The 27,706-nt window shown below is 39.0% G+C and overlaps 1 protein-coding gene across 1 annotated transcript; it reads right to left on the minus strand.

Annotated features, from left to right (window-relative positions):
* Window positions 1–640: 640 nt before the first annotated feature.
* zgc:162331 (uncharacterized protein LOC793007 homolog) lies at window positions 641–27,699 on the minus strand. Its single transcript, XM_033989285.2, has 6 exons — window positions 27,655–27,699; window positions 19,467–19,865; window positions 4,001–4,192; window positions 2,089–2,242; window positions 1,501–1,680; window positions 641–1,058 (listed from the first exon to the last, which is right to left on the minus strand). The coding sequence occupies exons 2-6, from the start codon at window positions 19,759–19,761 to the stop codon at window positions 701–703; spliced, it is 1,179 nt and encodes a 392-aa protein (XP_033845176.2). The 5' UTR covers window positions 19,762–19,865; window positions 27,655–27,699; the 3' UTR covers window positions 641–700.
* Between the last annotated feature and the right edge of the window lie 7 nt (window positions 27,700–27,706).

The following is a 27,706-nucleotide window of genomic DNA, read 5'->3' on the forward strand; positions in this document are numbered from 1 at the left end:
AGGACATTCATACAAAAGTGCTTCATTAATCAATGTGCTAAAATAATTTAAACTGAAATTCTGGTTGTCCTTACTTTTGTTTTACACACTCCAGGTAAACTAAATAACAAAATAAATTTTGTAGCTTCACAAGAATTCAATGACCACAACCAACAGAATACACAATAGAACACAATCACAATCTGTTTTCTTCATCCGTAGCCACCTTATACCCTTCATCTACTATTATTTAAGTGTCCAAATTCCAGAGGTTTTGATCTTAAGTCCACATTGCTTACCAAACTCATTCAGTTTCAAGTGAAGTGTGTCTGGACTCATCCCATTTAAACCATTGTTTCTGGATTCTAACCAATAAGGTAGCAGTACCTGTGCTTTGTTTTGTCGATAGGTTGTTTATTTCTCTTATAGTAACTGAATAGGTGTAGAAGTGTTTTTTTCTGACCCTTTTCCAGTTAGGCTTACCAACTCTGATTTAATTTAAAAAAAGAATATTAGTAAACTCATTATACAAACAAAATCATAAACATAATCATGAACAAGTGACACAGAACAAAGTATGGGTTCCTGTTTAGTCCAAAAAGCAAGACATGTCTGTTAAAAGCATGCGCCCGCCTTGTCTTCTGTCCATTTTAAACCACAGTCATTCTCAATAGTCCAGCTGCTAAAACAGTCAATCATTTCAAAGCACATCTAGTTGTCATTACTGCCATGGTCGCTGCGTGACGGGGTTAGGGTTGGGGTATATAGGAGCAGATGTGGGGTAAGTGGGGAGACTTGTGTTCGGGTTGGGGGGATATGTGGGCGTAGGGTACTGGGGCATCATATGGGTCTGATTGCGACTTTGGCTGTGGCTGGTGGTATGAGCCGGAGAGGAGGCTGCAGAGGAGGAGGAGTGGGGTAAGTGCAGGTAGTGAGGGACAGTGGGGGCAGAAGGAGCAGAGGGAGGGGCAGACGGAGCAGTTGGGGTGGGCACCCTCTGCAGGACGACATGGGGGTACAACTGGGAGTCAGAACGGTACAGGCCAGAGAGAGACGCCTTCAGTAGACTCTCCTGACTCCTGCAAGAAAGAGAGAGATGAAGAACATAGAGAGTTATTTCTTATTGTCCCTAAAAGGATATTAGACCAAATATTTAGAGAAAATATACAGGTTACAATATGGTTAAAAAATGTTTTGATCAGAGTTTTAATATCTTTGCAATCTCTGCCCTATCAACATGAAATAAAAACAGTTTAATATCTTCTCATTTTGCTAAAATGAACTAAAGTGACGTCACCATTTGGAATGAATGAATTTTCTGCTTTCAGACTGTTTTCATAATGTGAAATTGCTTATGGTAAATTTTGCATATCATCTAATGTTTTAACTTGCGCACAAATAGTTTTTTTGAATGCTGTGATCATTTCAAAGTCTTTTTATTGGAGTATTGGTTGTTTGTACATTGAAGTTCGTCCAAAAAGTAGCTTCCAAATGAACTGTAGGCGTTTAGACATACTGTACCTCTGATATCCCCTGTTCTCATAGCCGCTGAGTCCTCCAGTCAGGTACAGGGGGCTGTCGGGGGCCAGGCGTGGGTTCATCCTTTGGGACAGGTGGAAGATCTTTGGGGGAGCGAATGACTCCCATTCCCCCTCCTCTCTCTCCCACTCCGAGCGACGGGACGAACGTTTCTCCCTCCGCCTGGGACAAGACACAGGTAGCTCAATTCATTTTTAATACTAGTTTCTAATGGCCAAATTCTACTATACTTAATCTTCAAGGTCATATAAGGGACATATTTAAGCCCTCATTGCAGGATCCCACACAGGGATCCCACATCAAATATTGAGCTATAGTAGGTCCATGATCAGTGCTAGCTGGAGGATTGTCCTGCTGTGCACGCTTTTGATTGACTTTGAAATCCTGAGTGAACACATACAAGGAAATTTTACAAACTTCACACTATGTAGATAAAAAGTGTGCCGTATGTGTTTTTACAGGACTTATGGGGCACAACTTTTCTGCTATGTATAGTTTTTACTCTGCTGGTACAACAATGCATTTTCCATCTACATCTGGATGTATGTATGTCTTCCTTCTCTCCAGTACCTGAGGCGTCCCTCCTTCTTGGCCCGTAGTCTGGAGGCTCTCTCCTGGAGGCAGCAGATGAAAAAGGACAGGGACATGGCCAGAATCACCACTCCACTCACCACCGAGGCCAGCACAGCCACCCGCAGCCCCCTGTCCTGGGGCCTGGGAATCGCTGCAAGTAGAACACACTTTTACTTTCTCAAATCACTGTTTGCATTTGATTTGTTACAAACAAATCTACAAATGCACATTATGTAATTAGCTTCCTCAGTTTGTTTTAGTGTAATTTTTGGCCATTTATTTTTCTCTCAATATTGCTGAGTTTGATTGTGTAAACTGTCCAAATTCACAGGAATAAGGGATGCTTTTTGAAGACCAGACATATTAAACATATCATAGTCTCCATTAATATCTAGCAAATGTATGGTCTATAATTCAACTGCACTAACTACAAATATTAAAGGTTCAGTGTATAGATTTATAGGGTGGAGGGTCCATCACCAGGTTGTCTCTGTGGAGATGTTATTGCTTTGTCTGAAATGTTCCAGAGTAGGGCAATGGGCATATTTATCTCCATGGAGATAAGCAGGTGACGCCACCAGCCCAAGTTACAGGTCAGATCAATGGAGAGGAGAAATAACTAATAATAAAAATAACTAAGTTTTGTTTTGTTTTTTTTTTGTTTTTTTCAGCCAAAAAAAAAAAAAGGCAGCAACTGAATACGTTTATAAGTTCATAAATAAGTTCAATGCCATACTATAGTCAAAGTCAAAGCAATAACATCTCTATGGAGACAAGCAGGTAGTGGGCCACCAGAAAAGTTACCTTTTGCACCTTTAATTGCAAAAAGAAAAAGCAAGAAAAGTTACACAGTTTTTATTTGGATTATATTTTTCCAAACCCATGTCTCCAGCTGTTTCCAGTCTCCTCTGGGGTCTGTAGCTGAGTTCACCTGACACACTTGCGTGTTCAGGGCTGTGTGAAATGTGGTTTGGTGCTTCATTAGCGCTGCGGCACTGCAGCACATTTAACACACAACTAAACCAGAAGAACAACTGTTTTATCTGCTCACTCTAAACTAGAACACGAGCCTTACAATAGAGAAACATGTGCCCTATTCAAAATTTATACTGCAATTTAACATGACATCTCAGACCTGCTCACAGTCACGCTAACAGTCAAGTGAATCACTGATAAAGCCAAAAAAACATATTCTTCTATGCAGCAACCCAAAACTCAAACCAACTCAACACGAACAGCCTAGTGGTCTATCTAAGAGCATCATTCTACCAATATATATAATATTCAGAATCCCTCCTGCTTCAGTTTGGAAATTGTATCTCCCAAACATGTAAATAAGTTATTCAGAATAAACAAATAGTAATATCTTTAACTTTAGCCTCTTATCTTAGTGTACCCATGTATAAATGGTATCGCCCATAAACCTGACAGCATTACTGGTCTGACCACAGTCTTTCAAGTCATTCTTGGGATGGCTTGGCTAAATAATTAGAGCAACCAATTGGGTCTCCATTTACATATTCATATTTTTAAGACCATTTAATGGAACTTTAGCATTTGCACTAGCTCTAAGTTTAAAGATGAAGATAGACTGAAGCTTTATCAACCATTTAGAGAAAGATGAGATTGTTGTAGAGATACAGATAATACTCAGTACTATAATAATAATTTGTCCCAGTCTGACTGTAACGGGAATCAGGATTCAGTCAGTCCAGTCACAGTCAGTTAGTCCAATAAACCTTTAAAGCAAAGCTATTTTCATAAGGAATGTCTAAAAGTAAAATCATCATGTGAAATATTGAACTTAACTATTTATATTAGCAAACGGGTCCTTTATGTATTTATATCAAGTATATTATAAAATCACACACAACTAACTTCCCCTGTCCCAGCTAACTGCAGGCCTTACCTTCACAGATGGGCAGGTTGTTGCTCCATTGCGCTTTGCCCTTCTTCACATTACATTGGATCTTATCACTGCCCACGAGCTGGAACCCATCCCTGCACCAGAACACCAGAATGCTCCCCACAGAGAGACCACTGCCCCCCTCCACGAAAAAGGACCCTCTTCTGGGGGGTAGTACTGGGCTGCACGACAGACCTGAGACGCAGGGAGATAGAGAAGAAGAGTTAGTGGGATAGTTGGATGAAAAACAGAAAACTAAAACGACTCTTGATAACTGAAGACATTACAGATTTATGCATCATTATAGTAAACATTTGTATTTGCACAGATTTATAAAAATAGTTGTTCTTCTCAGATCTCATAACAATACTCTCATTTTAATCCTCAAACAAATCTGGTGGCAATGAAGGGCAGACTGGCAGAGATGTGGCAGCCAAACTGTGACAATGACCTCCGCACCAAACACTTGATCATGTAAACACAATATAGCAGGCTAAACATACTAAAATGGTCTAGAAGGAGATTCAAACATTTATAAGGTAGTTCTAAATAATTATTAACCCAAAGGAGGACAGAAACATAAATAGATTTGCCTCTAAATAAAACAAATACTTTGCAGAGGGTCCCGTGTACCACCAGAGGCAACTTTTCTATCCTATAAATAATGCTCTTCTATTAAACTGCTACAACAACGGCACTTTTGCTCTGTAGCCTTGTATACCATAGCCTCATATCATGCTCATGCTATGTTCTCTCCTGTCAAGTTGGTCTTGTTGTGATCCCATGTGTTTCCTCAGTGGGACATTACCATTGCCCAGAAAGAAACAGCACTATTTTTATCTTCCTGTTACAGTTCACAAACACAGAGCTCTCGTGATCGGGGGGAAACTAGATTGTGATGCAGGGATTAGTCATCACATGTCCAACAATAACAACAAAGTATGGCGACATTATTTTCTGCAACGTGGCACTAATTATCAGACTGTACTGTTTGGATGTAATGGGTAATAATATTGTGAAACCAGTGGCTTGGAAATTAAGAACCAAACAAGAAGCAGAAATTAAATGCTAAAATGTATTGAGTTGGCTATTAAAACAGACAGGATGAAGTACTGTGTAATATTTCTGCTAAATGACCTGCTTGTGTTTATAGAGATGATATTGTTTTGCGTTTTAACTACAAAAAGAATGCAACGATTTCTATGAGCAAGGGCACCTCTCCAGATTTGACCATAGTAAGTCAGTCTGGTGTTATCTCCTTGACTCCAGGGAGATAGGTCAGTTTAAAGCCATAGGGTAGAACATCACGGGTTCATGGAAGATCTTACAGACTTGAGTTGAGGAGACATAAGCGTGGGAGTCATAATTTTGTTTCTGTCAGTGTTAACGGCTCCATTAGGAAAAAAAAAACAGCCCATAATTTGTCATTGCTCAGATCATGCCCTTGTCTCCAGTGACTGTATCAGCACGTGTCCCTCTGTGTGCTCTGTTTGTATGTGTCATCTTTATCTCCTCCCCTCCCTCCATTTTTCTCTCTTTTCTTCATTCTCTTATCCTTTCTTTCCTCCCCTTCACCTGAATTTTCACTCTTTCACTCTCTCTTTCTTTCTTCTAGCCCTAGCTCTTCAGTTTCTGTCTTCTCTCACCACATTTCCCCTCTTATCCCACTCACTCTCTCTCTCTCTCTTTTCCACAGCTCCATCTTTTCTCTCACTATTTCTTCCTTTTGCCCCTTTCCCCTCTCTCTTTTTTTCTTTCTTTGTCTCTGTCTCTTCATACCCTCTCTTTCTCCCCCTTCTCTTATCCTTTCCTTTTCTGCTCTCAGCCATCTCTTTCCTTTGCTGTCTACTCTCTCTTTACTCTTCTGTCTCTCTCCTTCTCGTTCTCTCTTCCCCCTCTCTCCCTCACTTCCCTTTCTCCCCTTCTCTCTCCTCCCTCTCTGTCCCTCTTCCACTCTTCTGCATGTGTAAACCCAGTGTAGAAATCCTCCATCTGTCCCTGCTCAGTGGACAGCTTGCATGTTCACAGAGTCTCTAATACCATGGCCTCAGTCACAGATTACTCTAAATCTGACACAGCACAGTTACTGCAGCAGACTCACGTGAACTAGGCTCACTACAGCTGAGGGGATCTGGCACTGTGGCAGATCCCAAATGCAACTTTGAAATGAAAGCTAACATTTAGTTTTCCTCAAGAGAAAGCGGTCTCCTCTTAAAACGAAGTATTGGTTGACAGCAGTTGTGTTTGTCTTTCAATGGACAAGAAATGCAAAGTAACGATGGTATGTTTTTCAAAATAAAACTATGCAGGGTTTGAAAAAGAATAGGATAGTAACTCTTTATAATAACCTTAATAAAGCACGACAAATTAATTTATAATGAACTAATACGTCATTAAGAATTATTCGGATTATAGTTTATTGAGCCCAAAAGTAAGGTTCAATGTTGAAATAAAAGGAATTCCACTAGGTGGGAAAACTCATACCATTTCTTCGTTTGCCAAAGACATTCTATTGTATTTATCAAACCCAAGTAAATGTCTTCAGTCAGTCTTAACCTCTATTAATGAGTTGTTGTGTTTTTATTCAGAATACAAAATGAATCTCAGTAAATCAATTGCTTTACCTTTTAATATTCCTCTTGCAGAAATGGCAAATTTCAAGTTACTAAATGGGCTCACAAAACCCTGACATTCCTGAACAAATTAGAAGCATTGATCTTTCAAATCGGGTTTCTGTTGGCATTGCCAACTTTTCAGAGATATTATAAAACATTCTGCACAAAGAGAGATGAATTTAATGAATGTGGGATTTGTACACCTTTGGCTTTATTATGTGACTGTAAGGCCACAATACTGAAAAAAATCAAAATAAAATATATATGAAAAATGAATGATTCAGTCTTAGTAATTAGTATCATAAACCCATGACCTCTTTATTAGTTGCTAAGCCTCAATCTAGTGGTACCCAGGAAGGAATGGAATGGAAAAGAAGCCTATATTTGTTCCTGTATGGATGCTGCGGGCTATAATAACTGGGACTACATGTGAGGGTGGCCAGTAATAGGATGCGTTTAGGGTTTGAGTCCAGCTTTATCTCTGCTGTTTACTTTTTTTCACAATGGACCAATGGACCAATTTTGATTGCTTAGTGTAGTTTGATAATTGGCTTTTGTGCGAAGGGAAAATCCAGTATCCATAAGGAATTAGAGCAGTAGAAGTGGTAGAAGTAGTACAAGTTGTAGTAGCAGTTGCAGAAGTAGAAGTAGCAGTAAAGCAGCTGTATAAATACAAAAGATGGCATATGTCTTCAAAACATATTGATGATTCCAGTCCCCCGTGCCTCACTTCCTTGTTTGTGATATAGTGTAATTCCCAATAGAACAGCCGTATATTCACTGCCAGCACCAGAGGCATCCACACGTGCTGTACTGAGAGAGACCTCACTTACATAAAGACAGATGAAATATTGAAGACATGACGTGAGGCTGGTGCGTGAGGGCTGAGTGGAGATGGTTTAGGAAACTGTTGTCAAGCAAGAAACTCCCAAAAGCCCAAGATAGTTACGTCTTCATCTGTGTAAGCATACAGGAATATAAATCATCAAATATTTGCGATGGTGTAGCCTGAAAAGTCTGTGAGATGATTTTATATAAAGGCCAACACCAATAATAATAAAAAATCATTTGTCTCCAATACTGAGATACTGAGGCCAAGTGTACATACGGTATTATAATGTAAGCAAGCTGAAGTAGAAAGTGCTTATTTGATGCACAGTATAACATAAATTTGCTGCTATTTACTAAAGACAGCAGGTTTCACTCACACATTCACACACATTTATACACCAGTGGGATGAGCTGGGTTAAGTGTCTTGCCCAAGGACACAATGACAGCATTCATTTGTGGGAGCTGGAATCATACCGCCAACCTGTGAGTCAGTGGATCTGTTCAAACTACCAATGATGTTCATGTCGGGAGCGGGAGCTGTGGATAAATCTTACTTTGTACATTTCTACTTCAGACATTACAGGACCGCAGATTTGATAAATGATAAATTACGATTACATAAACAAATTGACCTTGTTTGTTCAGCGTTAAATATAAGTCAATGGGAGACGACCTTCTTGGTGCAATGGTGTCTCCAAGGCTCTTTCTAACTCCTCCTGTCCTTTGCCCATAGCTCTGATGGGCCCTGACCTTCACTATGTGTTCTGTCCGTATAGGTTCGCCCACAGGGAAAAGCTATTATGAAACAGTGGGTTGCTGTCACTGAGTTCAACATCCAATAGTCTGTTAATACACCTCTGGAGACTCAACATGGCAACTCAACGAGCACCAAAAACATTCAGCTTACTGTCTGTCAACTGGACTGTGGGAATGGACTGTAATTAAATAGTTTTTCGCACTCCTGGGACTGGAAACCTGCAGATGGCATTATTGGTGCTTTGGTTGGTCTGTAAATGAATCTTTGCTATTGACCAGCAAGTCTTGTGTTCAGAATTCAAATGTGAAATAACAGTAGCTCAGTTGGAGTGTTTGTTCCCTCATCTGAAGGTTGGTGGTTCAAATTCCGCTCTCAGCATAAACATCACTGCTAGACCCATCAGAGCCAGTGTCTGCGTACACTGGTGTATGAATGTATTATATTGTGTGGCCTGTTAATCGTCTGGTTAAATGTTGACGCTATACAAACCAATGTACAGAAATATCCTAAAGTGTTGTGTTTCAAAGTGGACATGGTATAAGTGACTATATTGCAGCCCTTCATCAGGTGAAAGTGCTGTCCTGTTCGCTTAACTCCAGCTGTGGATGTCGTGACCTCCTCGTATCTTCTCTTCTTCTCTGGATCTATTTCTGTAGCAGTAACTGAGGCTGCTCATGGCTCATCAGCTAATCCTGTGCTCTGTACAAACACTGGAACAGAGCATGCAACTGCCACGCAAATATGCATGTACCTTAGCTCTCAGCTGTAAAGAGGAGTCAAGCTTGTCATTTTTTTTTATTTTCTTTTATGTATTGTTTGTTCGAGGGTGTGCAGGTTGTAAGTTGGGGTTGACAAGAGTGTATGAGGGCAACAAAAAAATGTCCAGTCCAGTTTCCAGGGACTCTAATAGGATCAACCATAATAACATTTATATGAATCAATAAAAAGTTTTCATTTGATGTGTTTTGTTTAGCAGTATAGTCTATCAAATATGGACTAATATGGGCAATATGGACAGTATAAATATGAATTTGTTTTATGTTTAGGCTATAGAAAATGTTATGCAAAGGGTCTCCGATGTGCTGCATACACGTAAACTAGTTTTAAAAGTGTAACCTAGACAATCATGGCTGGATCAGACAGAAGACCTCACTTCTTACTGTCTCATATGTTCAAATGTAAGTTCCTTCATTTCAATCTAACAAAAGTTGAATAAACTCATTCTGCCATGTTAAAAATGCAGGTTATAAAGTATGCATGGACATTTTGGGGTTAAAAGGATCCCTATCTCCAAAGAAAACCATTAATTTTTAAACAACAGCACATCTCCCTGTAGGTGGACACATACTGTAGCTTCCATTTCAGAAGCCACCCCCATGATTTCACTTGAACAAATGCTAGTATAACACCATGGGAAGGCAATAATGAAATTGAGCCCATGCCAGAGGCCATATTGGAGTGACTGGGGAGACAGTGGGAGGTTTGTGGGCAGCTCTTGAACCCTGCAGGATTCAGCAGAGACAGAGACACCTCCTGCTCTGTCTTATAGAGTGAATGTCATGAGCACCAGGCTTTAAAAGTGTCCTTAAATCAACTCATTCTCCCATTTTATCCAAATTCAACTATAAGAATTTAAAGGTGCACTGTGTAACTTTTCTGGTGGAGGGTATGCCATTTGCTTGACTCCATAGTGATGTTATTGCTGTGATTTGAATGTAGTATAGCATTAAACCTCATTAAAAATCTATTTTTAGTTTCGGAGAAGGCCAAGTTATCCATGGATTTCAGTGTGATGAGAATCCTGCACTGTTGCCATAGTAATTTACAAAACATGGTATTTTTTGATTCGGCAAAAGTCCTCAAGATATCCCATAAACAGGAAGCTGAAACCCATGAATAGGTTAGTTCTGTGAATTTGAGACCCCATTCACGCAATTCAGATAAATCTAATGTCATACTGTGAAACATCCCAGGCAAAAATGACATAGTGCACAAATGCTAAACAAGGTCAGACACCAAGACAGAACTGTCTTTCTGTATATAGTGTAAATGTTCTCCCTGTGTCTATTTAGTACAATGTATTTCTGGTAAAACAAAGGATAAATACAACCAGAATGTATGTTGTATCTGATAATAAAACTAAGGTGAAGATACTAAGGTTCTCAGCTCCCTTTTTTTCAATTAGGCTTTTTAATTCCACAGTCCTTTTTCTCACCTAGAGGCTACTACAGCAGCAGGGTGGCAGTTCTTAGCATTGTCCTAACCAAATTGTAGATCTGGACAGATTTGCGCTGCCTTGGAAAGCTGAATGGACAGGAGTCATTGGTTTACTCTAATTGGCTTGTACCTTCTCTCTGTCAGTGAGTGTGCGTTGGTTAGCGTGTCATTAGCAGGATCGTAGACTCCAGAAATAGACAGGAATAGACAAAGAAAATTGGTTTTGCCTTAAGCCTAACAGGATTGTGGGAATTGAAACGTTTTGCATTTACGTTTCAGCTTTGAGCTTGTGTAAAGACTCAAGAAGACAGAGCTGCTTACTTCTGTGATTGCTGGTTAAAAATGGTCAAAAATCAGACATGAATCAATCAAGAATCCAGTGGAATATGGGTCGGCCATGGCATCATTGGCAGAGTGATTTCTCCTTCAGGTTGTGGGTTCAGTAATAGTTTTCCTCTGTGGCCTTTACATTCACCACTACCTAATTTCAGTGACGATGGCTTCACACCTGATTCGGTCCTGGTTTGGCCCAATTTGATTTCTAAAATAGATTTGATGTGATCCTGTTTTAGTCTAGTTCTGATCTAGTCTAATCTAGATTTAGCCCTAGTTTAGTTTAGTTAATTTTAAATGTAATTTTGATGCACTTGGGAGTGAGTATACAAACAATACATATAGACACCAGCATATTGTTTAAAGGTGAAAGTGCACTGGCAGATGTGTAATATAGACCACTGTGTTTGAGGTGGATTAACCTTGGTATTTTTCTCTGGATCGTGGAGTTATACTGGGTTAATATTATGGAGATGAGGATTAGCGTTACAGCTCCAAAGACCACTGCATACATACAGTGATCACTTTGTCTGAGTAATGGATTAAGAGTAGCCATAGTCCAGACAGCCACACAGAGAGGTGGGTATCTCTGAGCTTTGACTGATATTGTGATATTGGTGTTTTTCTAGAATGTGATGATGGGGCAAGAGCCAGTTTTCCCTATTGATAACCTTGTACTCTGTTATGATATATATCCAAAAGGTAAATTCAAAACTGTTGAGCCTGATCATTTCTGTTGGTAAAGAGACCCAAGAACTCATTGTATTACAACAAATATTTGCATTTTAACAATATTAATTTTAGCTGCACCTCCATCTGTATTAACTATTATCGGTCTATAGAATGTTGTGATGTGATTTGAAACCCAGCAATTGGGCTCTACACAAATAAATTGAATGATCTTTATTCAATGAAATGATGTTTTGCTTTCCATATCTTTGTCTATGCAATTATTCCCATAAGAGAATATGCATTCTGCTTACTCTACATCCACAACAATTACTGCACTGGTGTAAATAAATCTAAAGTCAAGTAATCTACTGTATGTTAAATGCTTTGTGTGCACTCCCTAGCCCGTTATGCATATAAAACATACATTAAACAGAGAATTACATGTAGGTTAATGGATGTGTTGCACATGAACCATATTAAAATGCCTATAAACTACTGTGAACCAGACAACAAGATGCACAGTATATTCTCCACTGACCTGAGACTTAAAGGTCCTATATTGAACAAAATTGACTCTTGTGAGCTATAAGCTATGTTAAAACATTGCGACCTCATCAAAAACATACCCGGAGTTGTGTTTTGTTTCATTCACATATGTTTGAGCAATCCTTTATTATTAGTCGCCAAAGCTCAGAATGCTCTGTTCCACCTTTTGATGTCATGAAGTGGTAGTTTTCAAGTTAACAGCTACCTTTTATCTTCAATTCAATAGAGATTGTCAATTCTAAGGCTTAAATCATCCAAATGATTCTAATACAGGGGTATGGAATTTAAAAAACACAGTGGAGCACTTCCTGTATTACCACATGACTTCACAAGGTGGAACAGAGTGTTTTCTGTTTGAAAGGAGAAGTCAAAACCTTGCTTAATTGCAGGGTTTGTGTGATAAACATGTGTGAATGAAACAAAACACAACTCCAGGTATGTTTTTTAATGATGAAACATTATAACATGGATCAGAAAATAGCGTAATATGGGCCCTTTAAAATGGGTCACTATCAGGCCTTAGTATAATATAAAACAATATAAGAGAACATTTAGACACGTATAGGATTGCAGTTGCAGACATGAGTAATTTAAGTCGGCATAAATGAGAGCACATGAGGACAAGAGAGACTGAGTTATTTCCTGGAAAATGAGCAGCAAAATGATACAGCGCAAAAATAAATATAAAATGTATTTCTGATATTACTGCTGTATACCCATATATATATATATATATATATATATATATATATATATATATATATATATATATATATATATATATATATATATACACACACACACACACACACACACATATAATGCATAATGCATTCTGCAGTAATGCAGATAGATATATTCAATGAGTGAAAAACAGCCTTTATTTCAGTGCAAGTCCAATGTCTAAGTTTTTCCTGTCTTTTCTTCCAAGGTCACTCCAGCAAAACCATCTGCCTCCTATTGTGCAGTGATTTGCATATTAATTTGGTATTTCACCCTTCCTGACATGACCCACTCTATTTCTCTGGGCTTCAGACTGGCAGAAAAGTACAAAGAAATAATAATAATAATACATTTTATTTATATAGCGCTTTTCAAGACACTCAAAGTCGCTTCACAATACATACAAGAATAAAATATCACAAAATTTACAACATAAAATCAAACATTAAAATATATGTACATTTTCAAATATATGTACATTTTCAAATATATGTACATTTTCAAATATATGTACATTTTCAATAACCGTAAGTACAAAGATCAGCTAGTTTCTAAATGTACTTGAATGTAATACAGTTTGACTCATGCCTTTAAATATTCTTACGTGAACTGCTCAAACTTGGAGCTTTTGCATCATTAGCGTCATTAAACATGATTTTATTGTTTTTCACAATAATCTGTAATCTTACTTCCTGAGACCTTTTTGTTACTTTTACCACTGGGAATATGTTTATAAGTGAATGTTTTGTGTTAACATCTGGGATCATTTTGAAGTTATTTCTCCTTTTGGGATCTTGTACTTTTTCAATATGAATATGAAGTACTGCCTAAGTACCACCAGTACTGTCTAAGTACCACCAGATCGAAACTAAGTCCATAACAAAGACTCAGAGGACAACGAAAATGTGAATAAAACTGACTGAATGAAACATATGAACTGCTGAGAATCTCACCAGCCACCAGAAAGACCACAGGTACCACAGGTGAAACACAACATGTAATAGGTTAGTTTTGTTGTGGAAATCATATATTGAGGAATAATAATCCCTTTGCGAAGCCTGGTGAGTTATGAAATACAAAAAGGTTAGGTCTTTGTTACAACAAATAGGACAGGGCCTAGACCTGCCTTGGCCACAAACTCCCAGCCTCCCGGCATCAAAAGACAGTCTCTCCTCAATCTCCCTCCAAGTCTCTCCTTCCCAGAGACTCTGACCTCTGAGTATTTCTACCAGAATAACAAAACATACATTACAAAAGCAGGGTCACATTTGTTCACAGTCATGAGTTAATCAGCTTCTACAAGACAGTTAAAACTACAAAGGGTTTCCTGTAGGATGGGACAAAGCCTTCACATATTAATTTCTGGTCTCAGTCTTTGACAGACTGACACAGATTAAATCCATTTATACAATATTTCATTCACAACATGAATATACATACATTTTCATCACAGTATTATTTGCTAAAAATTATAGTCTATTCTAACTTGTAATTATTCCAGACGCTACTTCTACAATTAAAAGTACCCTATCTCAACTGTTTTCTGTCTCTAAGGCCTTTAAACCTCTGCACACATGTTTTGGACTGGCATATTAATCACATCTCAGTGATTTGGACGATTTGGACACATTTCCCATAAATCTTTGCTCTAATTCCTGCATGTATCCGGGGCGATCACCTGTTTTTGGTAAATAAAGTCCTTATTCCAGCACTGCCCCAGGTCCAGCCCACAGCCACACTTATGAAAGAGCAACTGTGATTATTGTGTAAACCTTTAAGAAGATTGCTTTGGTTTGAATGTGTGTGTTATTGGAGCATTAGGCACGTGAGCACAGTATTTTGTGTCTGCCCCGAGGGTCTTTGGGGTGGAGCACGTGAGAAAAAGACAGAGAGGGAGAGAGAGAGAGACAGAAAGAGAGGGAGGGAGGGAAGGAGAGAGAGAGAGAGAGAGAAAAGGAGGGAGAGAGAAAGAGAGAGAGGGCTCTTCCTCTAAAGGGAGAAAGAGAGAGAGAGAGAGAGAGAGACAGAAGGAGGGAGAGAGAGGGGGAGGGAGAAAAGAGGCGAGGGGAGAGAAAGCGAGGGAGAGAGAGGGGAAAGAAATGGTGAGAAAAGACAGAGAAAAGCGAGAGGAGGGGGGCAAGAGAGAGAAATAGAGAGAGAGCGTGAGAGAGAGATAAGAAAGGAAGGAAGAGGAAAGGAAGACGGCAAGGCAAGTTTATTTGTATAGCACAATTTGTACATATGGTAATTCAAAGTGCTTTACAGAATAAGAAAGACATTAAAATCACAATACAACGAATCGAAACATAAATAATCACAAAAAATCATCATGAAATTAACATTAATGGAGAAAAGTGCAGAATAAAATCCTTTTCAGTCGTATGCACAGCTAAACTGTTTTGAGCCTGGATTTAAACATGTCAAAGTAGAGGCCTGTCTCACATCATCAGGAAGACTGTTTCAGATTTTAGCTGCAGAAAACTGATTCCCCATGTTTAGTCCTGACTCTGGGCACCAGCAGGAGGTCAGTTCCTGAAGTCCTCAGAGTCCGAGGTGGTTCATGGCACTAACATATTAGAAATGTACTTTGGTGCTAGGCCATGGAGAGACTTGTTCACGAGCAGAGCTGCTTTAAAGGCTTTTCTCTGAGCCACAGGAGCCAGTGCAGAGACCTGAACACAGGACTTATGTGCTCGTACTTCCTAGTTCTGGTCAGGACCCGAGCAGCAACGTTCTGGATGTACTGCAGCTGTGTTAACGCCAGTTTGGAGAGGCCAGTGAGCAGGCCGTTACAGTAGCATAAACTACTGGAGACAAATGCATGGATAAGTCTCTCTAAGTCTGCTTTGGACAATATACCTTTGATTTTTTCTATGTTTTTTTAGATGGTAAAAAGCTGCAGATGTTATTGATTTGATGTGGCTGTTAAAGTCTGAGTCTATTATTACCCCTAGAGTTCTAGCTTCATTTGAAGGTTTTAGAGAGAGAGACTGAAGGTGAAATGGAAAGAGACAAAGAAGACAGACAGTGAAAGAGGTCATGGATGAACAAGCAAATATTGTGAAAATGAGACAATATACCAAAATGCTACAGAAGAAATTGGAATGCTAATGACGTAATTATTATATCATGATGCTTCAGCTATTAGAGCTATTATGCAGTCACAGGACAAGTGCAATGAAGAAGGCCTTTATATGAAAGCAACATTACATTGTATACACACTCAAAATTATGTTTAAATGAGGCTCATTTGTGCAAAATCTCAAGTTTCAATGTGTCCATGAAAATTATAGGAGATATTTAAGGTGTATATATTTTTCACTAGCAGAATAATATAACGTGAGAAGTGAGAAAATGAGTGGTAAGAAGTGAGATGTAGATTTATTCTAAATGTTAGCTAGCTGAATTGTTATCAAAATATTTTACTGTAGGCTTGTGCTGAACAAATGTGTAGGAGTTATAAAGTGAGAACAAGAACAAGAGTGGGAGTAGAAAAAAGGAGGAGAAGGTTTGAATCTGAAGGTGAAGCCATGCAAACTGCAACGGCCAAAGCTCGGACAAAACCTTATGTCTCTGAACGTCTCACCAGCTGTCTCCTCTCACCCACATGAGTCGGTTTGACTTTCAAAACTCTAAACATCAACAGCACAGTTCAGTACAGTGACCAGTAACTTCACCAAGGTCTTTCATAGAAGAAGCACAATACAGTAAACACAAATGTCATAATGATGTTTTATTTGAACATTGTTTATAGATTGAACAGGTCGAGTAAGTGATTTAGAGATGAGTCCATGTTGCCTATGTGGTGTACTGTCTGTCTGCAGTTCAATAGTCTGTTTTTCTAACCTGTAAAATAAGCACTGATGTCATGTCATCATTAAAGCAATCTGACACAAGCACAAAGAAAGACATTGTTCTAAATTGTATTATACGCTGATGTAGCCATATTCCAAAATCCTCTTTACTCAACCTAGCTACAAACTAGTCCACATGCTTTCACACAGTGTAAAAATCCACCTCCATGATGGGGCAAATGCAAGAAGGCAGCACTCTGGGTGAACATTAGAGTCTCATGATGATGTATAGGTTCAGGTGACGAAAAGACTCCCTGAACTCTTGTAACGATGCAGGTTTAGTGGGGATGATAGGCCATAGTTAGGGTCCAAAATTGATATTGGCATAATTGGGAGGGTTTCCCATATTGAACACATAGCCAATATATGGCACCAATCAGAAGATTACGATCAAAATATTGGTGTATGTTTACACAGTCATGCAACAAATGGTTGACTTGTTGTGTGGATCATTAGTCTGGAAATAAAGAGATTAGGATGATGATGATGATGATGATGATGACTTCCTGTCCACCTTTACATTAATTATTCCTCCTTCCCATTCTCTTTAGCTTAAGTCTTCTGCTTGCAAGTCTCTTCAATGTCTTGTGCACTTTTTGTTTCTATCATATTAAAATTGTATTGTCACACAACACCCAACACTTAACTCCATTCTAAGTTATACACCAAAACTCTACGTCAACTATTCCCATATTTTGAAAACTACCTACTCCTGACCTCACAGTCACACTCCTCTGGGGTAAAGTGGAGAAAAAGCATATGGAGTGGTTCACTACTACTCGGCTCTACACAGCTCTAATTAGGCCAGCTGCTGTGCTATAAGTATGCTCATTACCAGGATGAGCTGCCACACCTCAACATCATAAGAGGCCAAGGCATGCAGTAGCAGTCAAGGTAAATGTACGGATGACACAATGTACATTTCAATGCAGTACTTACCACCTAATAGTAAAGCATGCATCAAAGTCATGGGGACCAACCAAAATCAATGTTCACAAACCTTTTATATAGCTATATGGAGTAGCCTTCTTTCCAAGTAGGACTCACCCAAGGCTATACACAGGACTTAACCAGGATTTTTGTTAAATCAGTCAATCAACTGAATTTATTCCAAAAAAGCTCTCTGGCCATAAAACCAATAATAAAATCACAAACATACAGCCAAATACAACATCACACCTGCTAATGCATCAGAGAACACAAATATTTACATGTCAAAGGGATAGATTTTAAATTAAACTGCGTAAACCAAGATTGAAGAAGTTTAAATATAAGATACTAGATATTAAAATAAAAAGTAAAATTTTTTAGTTTAAAAAAGACACTAGTAGAACCAGCAGTCTGTACTAGGGTGTGAAATTGAAAACCTCTCCTCAAATCTACCAAGCAAAAAGTCCAACTTTCTAAAATATAAGTCTATAGTGCTTGTAATGCCTGGAGGTGAGTCTCATTTATATCCAAAAGCTCATACTGAAATAGCTGCCAGATGTTTACTGGGAGATCGGATTATAGTGATATGCATTTTGTCTTTTCTGGAAAAGCAAAGTAAGCAAAGCATAATACAGTTTTTAGAGCAGAGTGGTGGAAATGATTATGAAAAGGCCTTTCCTTAACTTTGGAAACACCTGGTACGCACTTTATTTTTCTCTCTAACAGTATGAATACCTTTGAGTATGAATTGTGAGTAGCAAATGAACTTACCTGACCTTGCCTCGCTTTATTGTGTGAGCAGCTTATATTATGTTTTATTCTGTTATATTCAGTTCACATATGAATGCTATTCTTCTTGCTGATTGTATATTTATTTGTGCATTACTGAATAATAGTTGTCAGTTTTACCATTTGTACAATAGGCCTAGTATTTCCCCTCCATAGAATCATAAACTTGGACAAATGAAATCAACTGATAGAAATATTAAGCACTAGAACAGGGTTTCTTAACCTTTTCAATCGCTGGGCTCGATTTTTTCTGTACAAAGTAAGCCGGGGCCAAATTTCAAATTAAATGCATTATATTCTATTGATTGTGGGGCCCTCAAGGAGGTGCCTCTGGCCCTACTTTGGGCCCCGGCCCAATGGTAAATGGGCACTTTTCCACCTTCAAGGCACTTTACAACAAGGAACCACTCACCCATTCACACACACACAGACACTGAGGGCGAGGTGGCTTAAGTGTCTTAACAGTCTTGCCCAAGGACACAACGACAGCATTCATCTGTGTGAGCTAGAATTGCACCGCCAACCTATGGATCAGTGCATCTGATCGCTCAACCAATGATGTTTTATGTCGAGAGCGGGATTTGAACCGCCAACCTTCGGATCAGTGGACAAACTGAGCCAACTGAGCTACTGTCGCCCAATGGTTAAGAATCACTGCACTAGAACTGTATTGTCACAAAAAAAGTTTGATATATTCCTGAATAAAATATCAACTATTTTTACTACTGGCACAATAACCGTAAGCAAGGATTACCCCAAAAAATATTCTAAAGTTGCAATATTGTTCAGCATGAGCTGCAATAACCAAATAGCAGAATGAAAGGAACCACTCATCTACATTCATACACCAATGTTTGCAGACAAGTGTCTTGCCCAAGGACACAAAGACAGCATTCATCTGTGAGAGCTGGAATTGCACCACCAACCTGTGGGTCAGTGGATCTGACCACCCGACCAATGATTTTTACATTGAGAGCGGGATTCAAACCTCCAGCCTCAGATCCGTGGACACTCTAATAACTGAACTAGTTAGTTTCTATCTACAATTAGAATTAGTGATCATTGTACAGAAAAAAAACAAAAAGTTTCATCTGTCATTTATTGAAGAATACAGGCCTATTTCTGTCCTTACAATCCAAGTTATGAATAGGTAGTTTCAAAACATATAACTTTATTAACACACCTGACACACGCCTCTTACCTGTGTAGTTCTTGGGGGTCCTTCCTTGTGTCACCACCTCCACCTCTCCCTCCATCAGCTCCTCAGTGACCCCTTCAGTTTGAGTCTCTGTCTGCATGTCCGGTAGTAACTGCACCGTGGTCCCTGTCCAGTCCTCATTCAACAACAGGGTGGCTGCTGTCACCCTTGGGTCCTCCTGGTTTTCCTCTTGCTTTACCGTGGATCCATTGACCATCGCTAGCACCCAAAACAGAAGTATGACACCCCTCCATGTCCAGATATTCTTTGGTTCCAGTTTGCAAGACATCTGTGCCATATTCAAAGTTTAACATGGAATTCAAAGCCCCATCCCTTTCAGTAGATGTTGGCTATTCCTTCAATGCAAAAAGATAGGTCCATTCTGGTTGTGTCTTCATGATTCTGCAAAGAGAAATATCAGGATTAGTAAGTGCATGCATGAGAGGCTCAAACAGAGTGGTCCTGTTCGCAGCTTTGGTCTAGCGTTCTCCTCTCTTTCTCTCCCCTCTCGATCGCCCTCTCACTCGCCCCATCTCTCTCTCCTCCTCTCTCTCCTCTCTTATCTCCAGCTGAGCTCTTGCGTAACACTGAGCTGCACTAAGTCAGTATATTCCTATTTGCCTCCCTCTCTCCCTATTTCTCTCTCTCTCTCTCTCTCTCCCTCTCTCACACACAGTTTCTGTCTGCTGACTTCACTGCTGGATTGGCATGTGCACGGTTGAAATAAGTTCACCAGGAAAATAACTCTCACATGCACTTCATACAGCACAAATAAGACTTAAATCTTCCATAGTTGCTTTTATCCGTGATGATCTATACATTGTCTAGATCCAAGTAATGACGATACATATAGATCACAATCATAATTTTGGCAGAGAAGCGTAACAGTTAGATTGGCTGATGAAATATTGCATAAATCAGTCCCAAGTTGTAAGTAGCCCAAGACATTACTTAGGGTTAACAAAAGAGATTCAATTAACATGCTATTAAAATATATTGTAATTATAACAATGCATTAGTCTTGTAAAGCATCTTTCAGTGTCCGAAAAATGGTTGTACAAGTCTGTATTATTATTATTATTATTATTATTATTATTATTATTATTATTATTATTATTATTATTATTATTTATTTCATTTATTTATTTATTTTTTATATAGTCATTGTCGTTTTTGTTGTAATTTTTTCCCCGGATGCCAGTTTGATCATCACTTACACACTACATACAAAGGCAACTGAGCTGCTGGGTTTGGAACATTCTTTACAATATGTGGCGTTGAGTCAAACAGTGACACTGTTAGAATAAATATATATAACAATAAATATATTATAATAAAGTCTAATGCTTCTTTGACGTTATGATATTTTCTGTGTAGTTCATGTAGGTGTGGGCAATACAATACAGATGATGGTTTCCTTGGGTTTCGACTTCATCATAATTCTTTTACACTTTGTAAATTTGTATTACCTTTAAGAGGAAAATAAAGTAATCTGTCACTTCAGCTGTCAGTCATTCACACCCTTACATTGACTAATTAATTGGAAAAGGAGGCCTACGTGGGGGTACATTAAATAGTGAAATGGTGAAATGGTGAATCACAATATGATTGGAATAGCAGAGCATCACAGAGCATCACAGGGTTGAGATCTTGTTCACATTTTTCTCACCGTATCACTGAGTCCTAAGTTCATGTGTAGTAAAACGTGAGTGTGTTCCCCCTGGTGCTGCTCAGTGCCACAGGTGAGTGAGGTGTGATGTGGAGTCCTCCCTGCATCTCTGTCCCATATGAATTATTGATGTATTTGGACCAGAAATAGAGGAAATGGAAAGAAGAGCAAAGAGGCGATAACAGTCAGAGACAGGACAGCACTGACGTCATGAGCAGAGATACAGTCACAGGAACAAACACAAGACAAATGGATATGCAGGGAATGTTACAATAACTTTCAAAAAGTTTGGATAGCCTGCTCCATCTAACTTATCAATATCGCCTCATAAAACAACATTCTTGCATCTAACCACCTCATTTGAGCTCAATGCCAAGACTTTAGAACTAAAGCAGGGTAAACATTTATTTAAACTGGGCCAATGAATATCTAATGTGAGAGAATCTGCTCTTAGTGATAATGTCTCTTTGAATTAACAACAGCTGCATATATTTAAACAAGCCAGCAGCTTTGAGACCACAGTGTCCGCAATGAACGGCATACTGCGACATGGTTCAATACACAATAGCAATAGCAATTGGTTTTCATCACTAATGCATCTATTTCATTCACACTGGTCACACTTAACTTACTAAATAATGAAATACTAGTCCAAGTGCAGTCCTCTGATTTTAAAATCTACTTTGCCTTTCATTTGCAGACAAACTACTTATGTAGGTGTGAAATGTCGCTCATCCCAAAAGTGAGAGTTCCATATAACACTTTTCTAGATGTTCAAAGGCACTTTACATTTTCATTCATGATTCATTCACTGCCCATACTCTGGGGTTGTTTATACTATTTCTGTTGCAATAGCTGCCCTGGGGTAGAGTGACAGAAGCAATGCAGCCAATTTGTGCAGATCACCACCAGTCACTTTCACAGCACATTGGCTACATTTACATGCTGGAGTTTACTTACCTTACAGGTGTAGTGAAATTAGATATGAAATAAATGTTTTCTCAGTTACAAATAGTAAAAAGAGTTTAGATTAGATTAGATCTTTACTACTTAACGGTGCCACATGGTGGTGCACTGATGCCTGTACAGCACATGCATGTGTAATGCTGTGGAGAGTAACTTACACATACTATAAATGGCAGCACATTAAACATATGAAAGTCTGGACATGAGCACAAATGAGCCAATGTCACTGCCCTGTACATTAGGCCCGTCACTGTGGAGGTTTTTGTGTTAGTCGAATGATTCGTTCAGAGATATAAATGCAATGTGTAATTTACCACAGGGGACAAACTGAAAGTGTTATACTGTGTAGACTGAAGTTAAAAATATGCATATAAAGGTATGCATAAAGAAATAAAGGTTGGTTGAATTTTATTTCAGTGCATTAGCATGTTGCACTGTACAAAAATATTTAAAATATTTTGAGAGCAAAAACATCCTGCTCACTGCAATTATTATAACCAAGTTATGCACTATGGCAGTGGGGTTTGATGTTAGCACATTGATGTTTCACACTGATCTACTTCATCTTTTTTTTAGTCCATCTACACATTAATGACAAAACAGACAATTGTGTTGACAGTACAATTTTGAGGGTTCGTTAAAGTATACAAATGAAAAACACATGTAATCGCAGTTAGATCATTGGTCTTTTGTCTGACACACGTGCAGCGTAGACTGATAGGAGCTGTTTATCTGACCCTCTCATCAGCTGTGATATCCTCTGATGTGGAAGTGGCAGCACATTATACTCACAGTTATATAACACCTCTGAGTCACTGCTCACTCACTAAAGATGTGGGAGGCTCACTGACCATTTTGTGATAAATACAACTAGTATATTTTTTTACCATAGAGGTGTCTAGAATACAAAGAATAAAATGAAACAGGTCATGTGCAATATACTAAATGCATACTGAACATTTTGCATATAAAGACTGCAAGATTAGGTTTTGTTGAAATTTGGGCCTAGCTCTATGTAAACATATCTGATCACAGAAGATTTTGAACTGATCAGTAAACCCTTTAAACCCATCTTGATCATAGTTCTGGTAATCTTTAAAACCATTATCTGACTATGAAAAAACATATCTGTATACGTTTAAATATAAAGCTCTTCTTTCTTAATAATCACCTTGTTTGACAGAGCTACAATTAGGGCAGTGTGTAAAAAAAAAAGAAAACCAAAACATTACAATATAAAGGCAAAAATGTGCTATTTAATACAAAAGACAAACTACTCAAGGCTGTTTGAAGGTGCTTTTTATAATATTTGTATTTTGGCTATTTAAGTTATAGCTATCAATTCTGCTTCCACTCACATATTCTCTTTTCTTTGTGTGAGTTTGTAGCCTCCACAGTTGGTGTTTAAGATGCTACAGGCTTTAGTGGTATAAATTAGCCACTATCTATGTGTCTCCCCTCGCATCTGCAGGAAAGTCAGCTGACGTGCACACACAATTATATCATGATATTCCAAATGTAATATCATAAACATAATGTCAGGATGTATCTCCAGCGATATGATATGGCCCTACCCTAGCTTTGACCCCAGTGCAGTGCAGAGGCCGCAGTAGGGATTATGAGGCTGGTGTTGGGTCAGGCTCAGAAGGGTCGGGTTCAGGGGCACATGGGTCTAATCCACACACAACCCTCTGTCCCACCTTCACCTCCACTGTCCTTCAGATAACAGCTTCAGGACAGAACAAACATAATATCGAAGTACAAACAAATGTTCAGTGTTTCTGTCTAGATCTGACTATGAGAAATTCTAAAATGAATTAAACTATTTCTCCCAGTAGAGGAGTGTTTTTGAGTTTTAAAAAAAATGCAAATGAATAAATGCAAGATAGATAAAATAGATAATAGCATACAAATTCCAAGCTAAACAATAATATCTCCATGGAGAGAAGCAGGTTACATAGTGCCCTGGACAGTGGATGCTACTTCCAAGTTTAAACATAAAATGAGCTACAACCTCTTTCATTTAGGACACATGCAAAGAGACAGATTAGAAACAAGGATTCAGACAGATAAATCCATCCTGAATCAAGACGCATCGGGATCCAAACCAGGACTTAAACTGGGTCTGTAGGTTTAGATCCCCAAAGTCTCTCCACAGGACCTGTCTCCACTCTGAGCCAAAACCAGGGAGAGTGATCAGACTTAGTTCTACAGAGGGGTCACCCAGAGGACAGGACTACAGTAAGAGTTCTATAGTGCATAACAGACTCAAAATAACTGCACGCAGACAGAAATGTAAACCCTAAGCATACACAAGAAAAATCTATACTGACGGGGGTTTGAGTATTTGAAGTATACCAAATAATTAAACAAATAGTAAAGTGCAGCCAAAAACAATACAATTAAAAGTAATAACTGTCCATCAAGGGATGTGTTTGTAGGATTGTTTGACCATTAAATCAGAGGAGGTTGGTAGTATGATCCTGCTAGGTCTTTGAGCAAGACACTAATGGATGTGACTGTGTATTTGATAGTGATTGGAAGCTCCAGCTGCCACCAAAAAATCTAAATAATCCAACTAAAAAAGTATGCCCAGGTACTGATCAAGTGTTACAATAAATAAATTCTATTCATTCTCAAGTGGAGGAGTTCAAGCATCTCGGGGTATTGTTCACAAGTGAAGAAAGGTTGGAGCATGAGATTGACAGGCGGATCGGTGCAGTGTCCGCAGAGATGCGGTTGCTGTATTGGGCCGTTGTGGTAAAGAAGGAGCTGAGCCGAAAGGAAAAGCTCTCGATTTACTGGTCAATCTACGTTCCTACCCTCACCTATGGTCATGACCTTTGGGTAATGACCGAAAAAAACAAGATCGTGGATACAAGGGAACGAAATGGATTTATTCCGCAGCGTGGCTGGGCACACCCTTAGAGATAGGGTGAGAAGCTCAGTGACACGGGAGGACCTCAGAGTAGAGGAACTCAGAGTAGAGCCGCTGCTCCCCCATGTCGAAAGGAACCAGTTGAGGTGGCTCAGGCCTCCTGGACGCCTCCCTAGGGTGGTGTCCCGGGCATGTCCCACCGGGAGGAGGCCCCGGGAAAGACCCAGGACACACTGGAGGGACTATGTCTCTCGGCTGGCCTGGGAACACCTTCGGGTCCCACTGGAGGAGCTGGAGGATGTGTCTGGGCTGAGGGAAATCTGAGAGTCCAGAACGGATCCTGACAGAGGGCAGTTCAATCTGAGAGAACATGGTTATTTTTAAAACTCCAATCCAGGGGCAAATCTCTTAGTGGCACAGACTAGTTATCGTGTTGAAAAAGTGGCCTGTGTTTCTTCAGTGGTTGCAATGGAGTAGTGTTGTCATGGCCAGTCCACAAAAACATTTAAGTGAGTTAAATTAAGTAACGTGTTGTTATATCTCATTTTTATCAGTAATTTGACAGGCTGGTTGCCACTTCTCTTAACATTCCAATAACACTGGAGACATAATAAGCCTATTTTTACACTGATATCTTTTTACAGAAATAGAGAAATAGAGAAATAGAGAAAAACATGTAGCACCATCTACTGGATCTGTTGTGTCATCACATTTTAAATAGGCATGTTGTTCCACACAGTACCTATTGTTTACTAAAGGGCTAAAGGACTTTTTTCTTTATTTTAGATCCTGATTAGTTATTACCATGGCAACAACTTTGCTTCCTGAGATCCACACTTAAAATTTCACATCAACATCAAATCATTTCAAATTAATCACATCATTTCAAAAATCAAAATGGAAATATTTCAGCAAACAAGTTCTCTGCCCTGTTAAAATTCCAACATTTGAGTTTTTCTTCATTTATTCCATTTTGTTATGTGACAATCAATCATGTGATTGTCGAGCTCCTGGGCATGTGAAACATCAACAAATCAACCAGTCCACATTTTGAGAACACTCCAGATCAATTTGTACATCAAACCCACAAATTAAAAAGTAAGACTTCATTTGTACAATTTTAATGTTCTTTTTTATACATTCCACCTAGAAATATATTTTTTGTGATAATAGCTTCAACTTTACAATGGGAATTGTCAAGGCACAACAAATGTTCAACTTTACCCCTCCTTAAATTTAACCAAGAAACTTGTTACAGTTACAAGTGAAGTAAATCTAAATGCAGTGACAGCTCAGCTTCAAACTCCAAAGGATGGAACTTTTATTTGGGGGAAAATCAGTCAGAATGATAAGGTGTTTTATAGTATAGTATAATCTTTTTTCATTCACACATTTGTTGCCAGTTTTGACACTTTGGTAGATTTGAGTCTGAGCTTTTGTCTGAGCCTTGTTGTAATCCTGGTTACACAATAGAAAAGCCCAGAGTGTTTGGAGACAAGTGTGAAGTTTGATCATGTGACGCACCGTTCACAAATAACGCTTTTATGTTCGGCCTCAAAAGTGTTGTAACCTCGGCAACCTCAGGGATGTGACCTTTGGATTTACTTAACCCTGCACAAGGAAAATTGAAAACAGAGATCTACCTCCTGACCCTTGCTATGGCTTCAGATATAAAGGAGCCTGGCCCAATGTGTTCTAATCCAGGTGCATTCTTACCAGAAGTTAAACCCCTCAAAGCTTTGCATATTTGGCTGTAATGTTGATTTTACCTGTACATTTTGGGCATACTGACTCTTGAAAAACATACAACGTGAGCACTCTTGGTTGCACAATGCAAATACAGACAGTTCCATTGTCTGCAGTGATAACACGTCACCACCAGAGGACAGTGTGCTACACTAGGCACATCCCTGATGCTGCCAAATTAGCTCCACGGTGCATAAGTGAACATGCACGTGCTCGCACTCTTTCGATGTAGTTATCACTGAATAAACACTTGTCATTTTCCGTAATTGTAGGTGACATAACAGCGGCAACTTTTGCAGCATCAGTAGGAGTAGAGAGCATGTCGTAGTGCGATAGCAATACATTGTAAAATAAATAAATAAAACATAAATCAAATCTTATAATTAGATGTCTAATTATATAAATAATTAGCCTAAAGTAAATGCCAAACAAGTAAATAGGAGGCTTAATTCCATTTGCTATGTGTTATGTTGAGGTTTTGTGGTATTAAATATATAGGCTTAACACAAATGCAATGATTTTGTTATTCTTGAAATGCTTCTATTCCAGTTTAAATGAAATGCTAGTTACTAAAAAACTCCGTGCGCCAAGAGTTAAATCCTCAAAACTCCAGACCAGCACCAGTGACCCACGCACTGTCCGCGTGCGAATGCCTTCGGCTCTGATTGGTCGATGGGGTTTCAGTTTAGGTCGGACCTAATTAACATATTTATCGGTCCATTTAAAACTCCAGCACTTCACCTGCATCTCTCTACCGTGACACTCACTCACCACACACACACACACAACACACACTGACGCAGTTAGGCTACCAGCACTTACGCACCGAGCAAGAAACTTCAAACTACATGGAGCATCCATCAAACACATTCAACTTTTAAAAACCCAAGTCCAGACACGTGCACTCACCTGAAAACCTCTGAGGGCCTCACCTTTGGTGCTAAATCCTGGAGAAGGTACACCGCTTCGTGTTCAGAATCATAG

This window comes from Periophthalmus magnuspinnatus, chromosome 23 (assembly GCF_009829125.3).
Source record: "Periophthalmus magnuspinnatus isolate fPerMag1 chromosome 23, fPerMag1.2.pri, whole genome shotgun sequence".
In the NCBI taxonomy this organism is placed as follows: Eukaryota; Metazoa; Chordata; class Actinopteri; order Gobiiformes; family Gobiidae; genus Periophthalmus; species Periophthalmus magnuspinnatus.

What these genes read in the sequence shown, in the direction of transcription:
- zgc:162331 (XM_033989285.2), bottom strand. Translation starts at nt 19,761, where the DNA reads ATGGCACAGATGTCTTGCAAACTGGAACCAAAGAATATCTGGACATGG. An exon ending in GACCCCCAAGAACTACACAG is followed by an intron (nt 4,193 to 19,466) that starts GTAAGAGGCGTG and finishes CCTGCGTCTCAG; the next exon opens with GTCTGTCGTGCAGCCCAGTA. An exon ending in GAGAACAGGGGATATCAGAG is followed by an intron (nt 1,059 to 1,500) that starts GTACAGTATGTC and finishes TCTTTCTTGCAG; the next exon opens with GAGTCAGGAGAGTCTACTGA.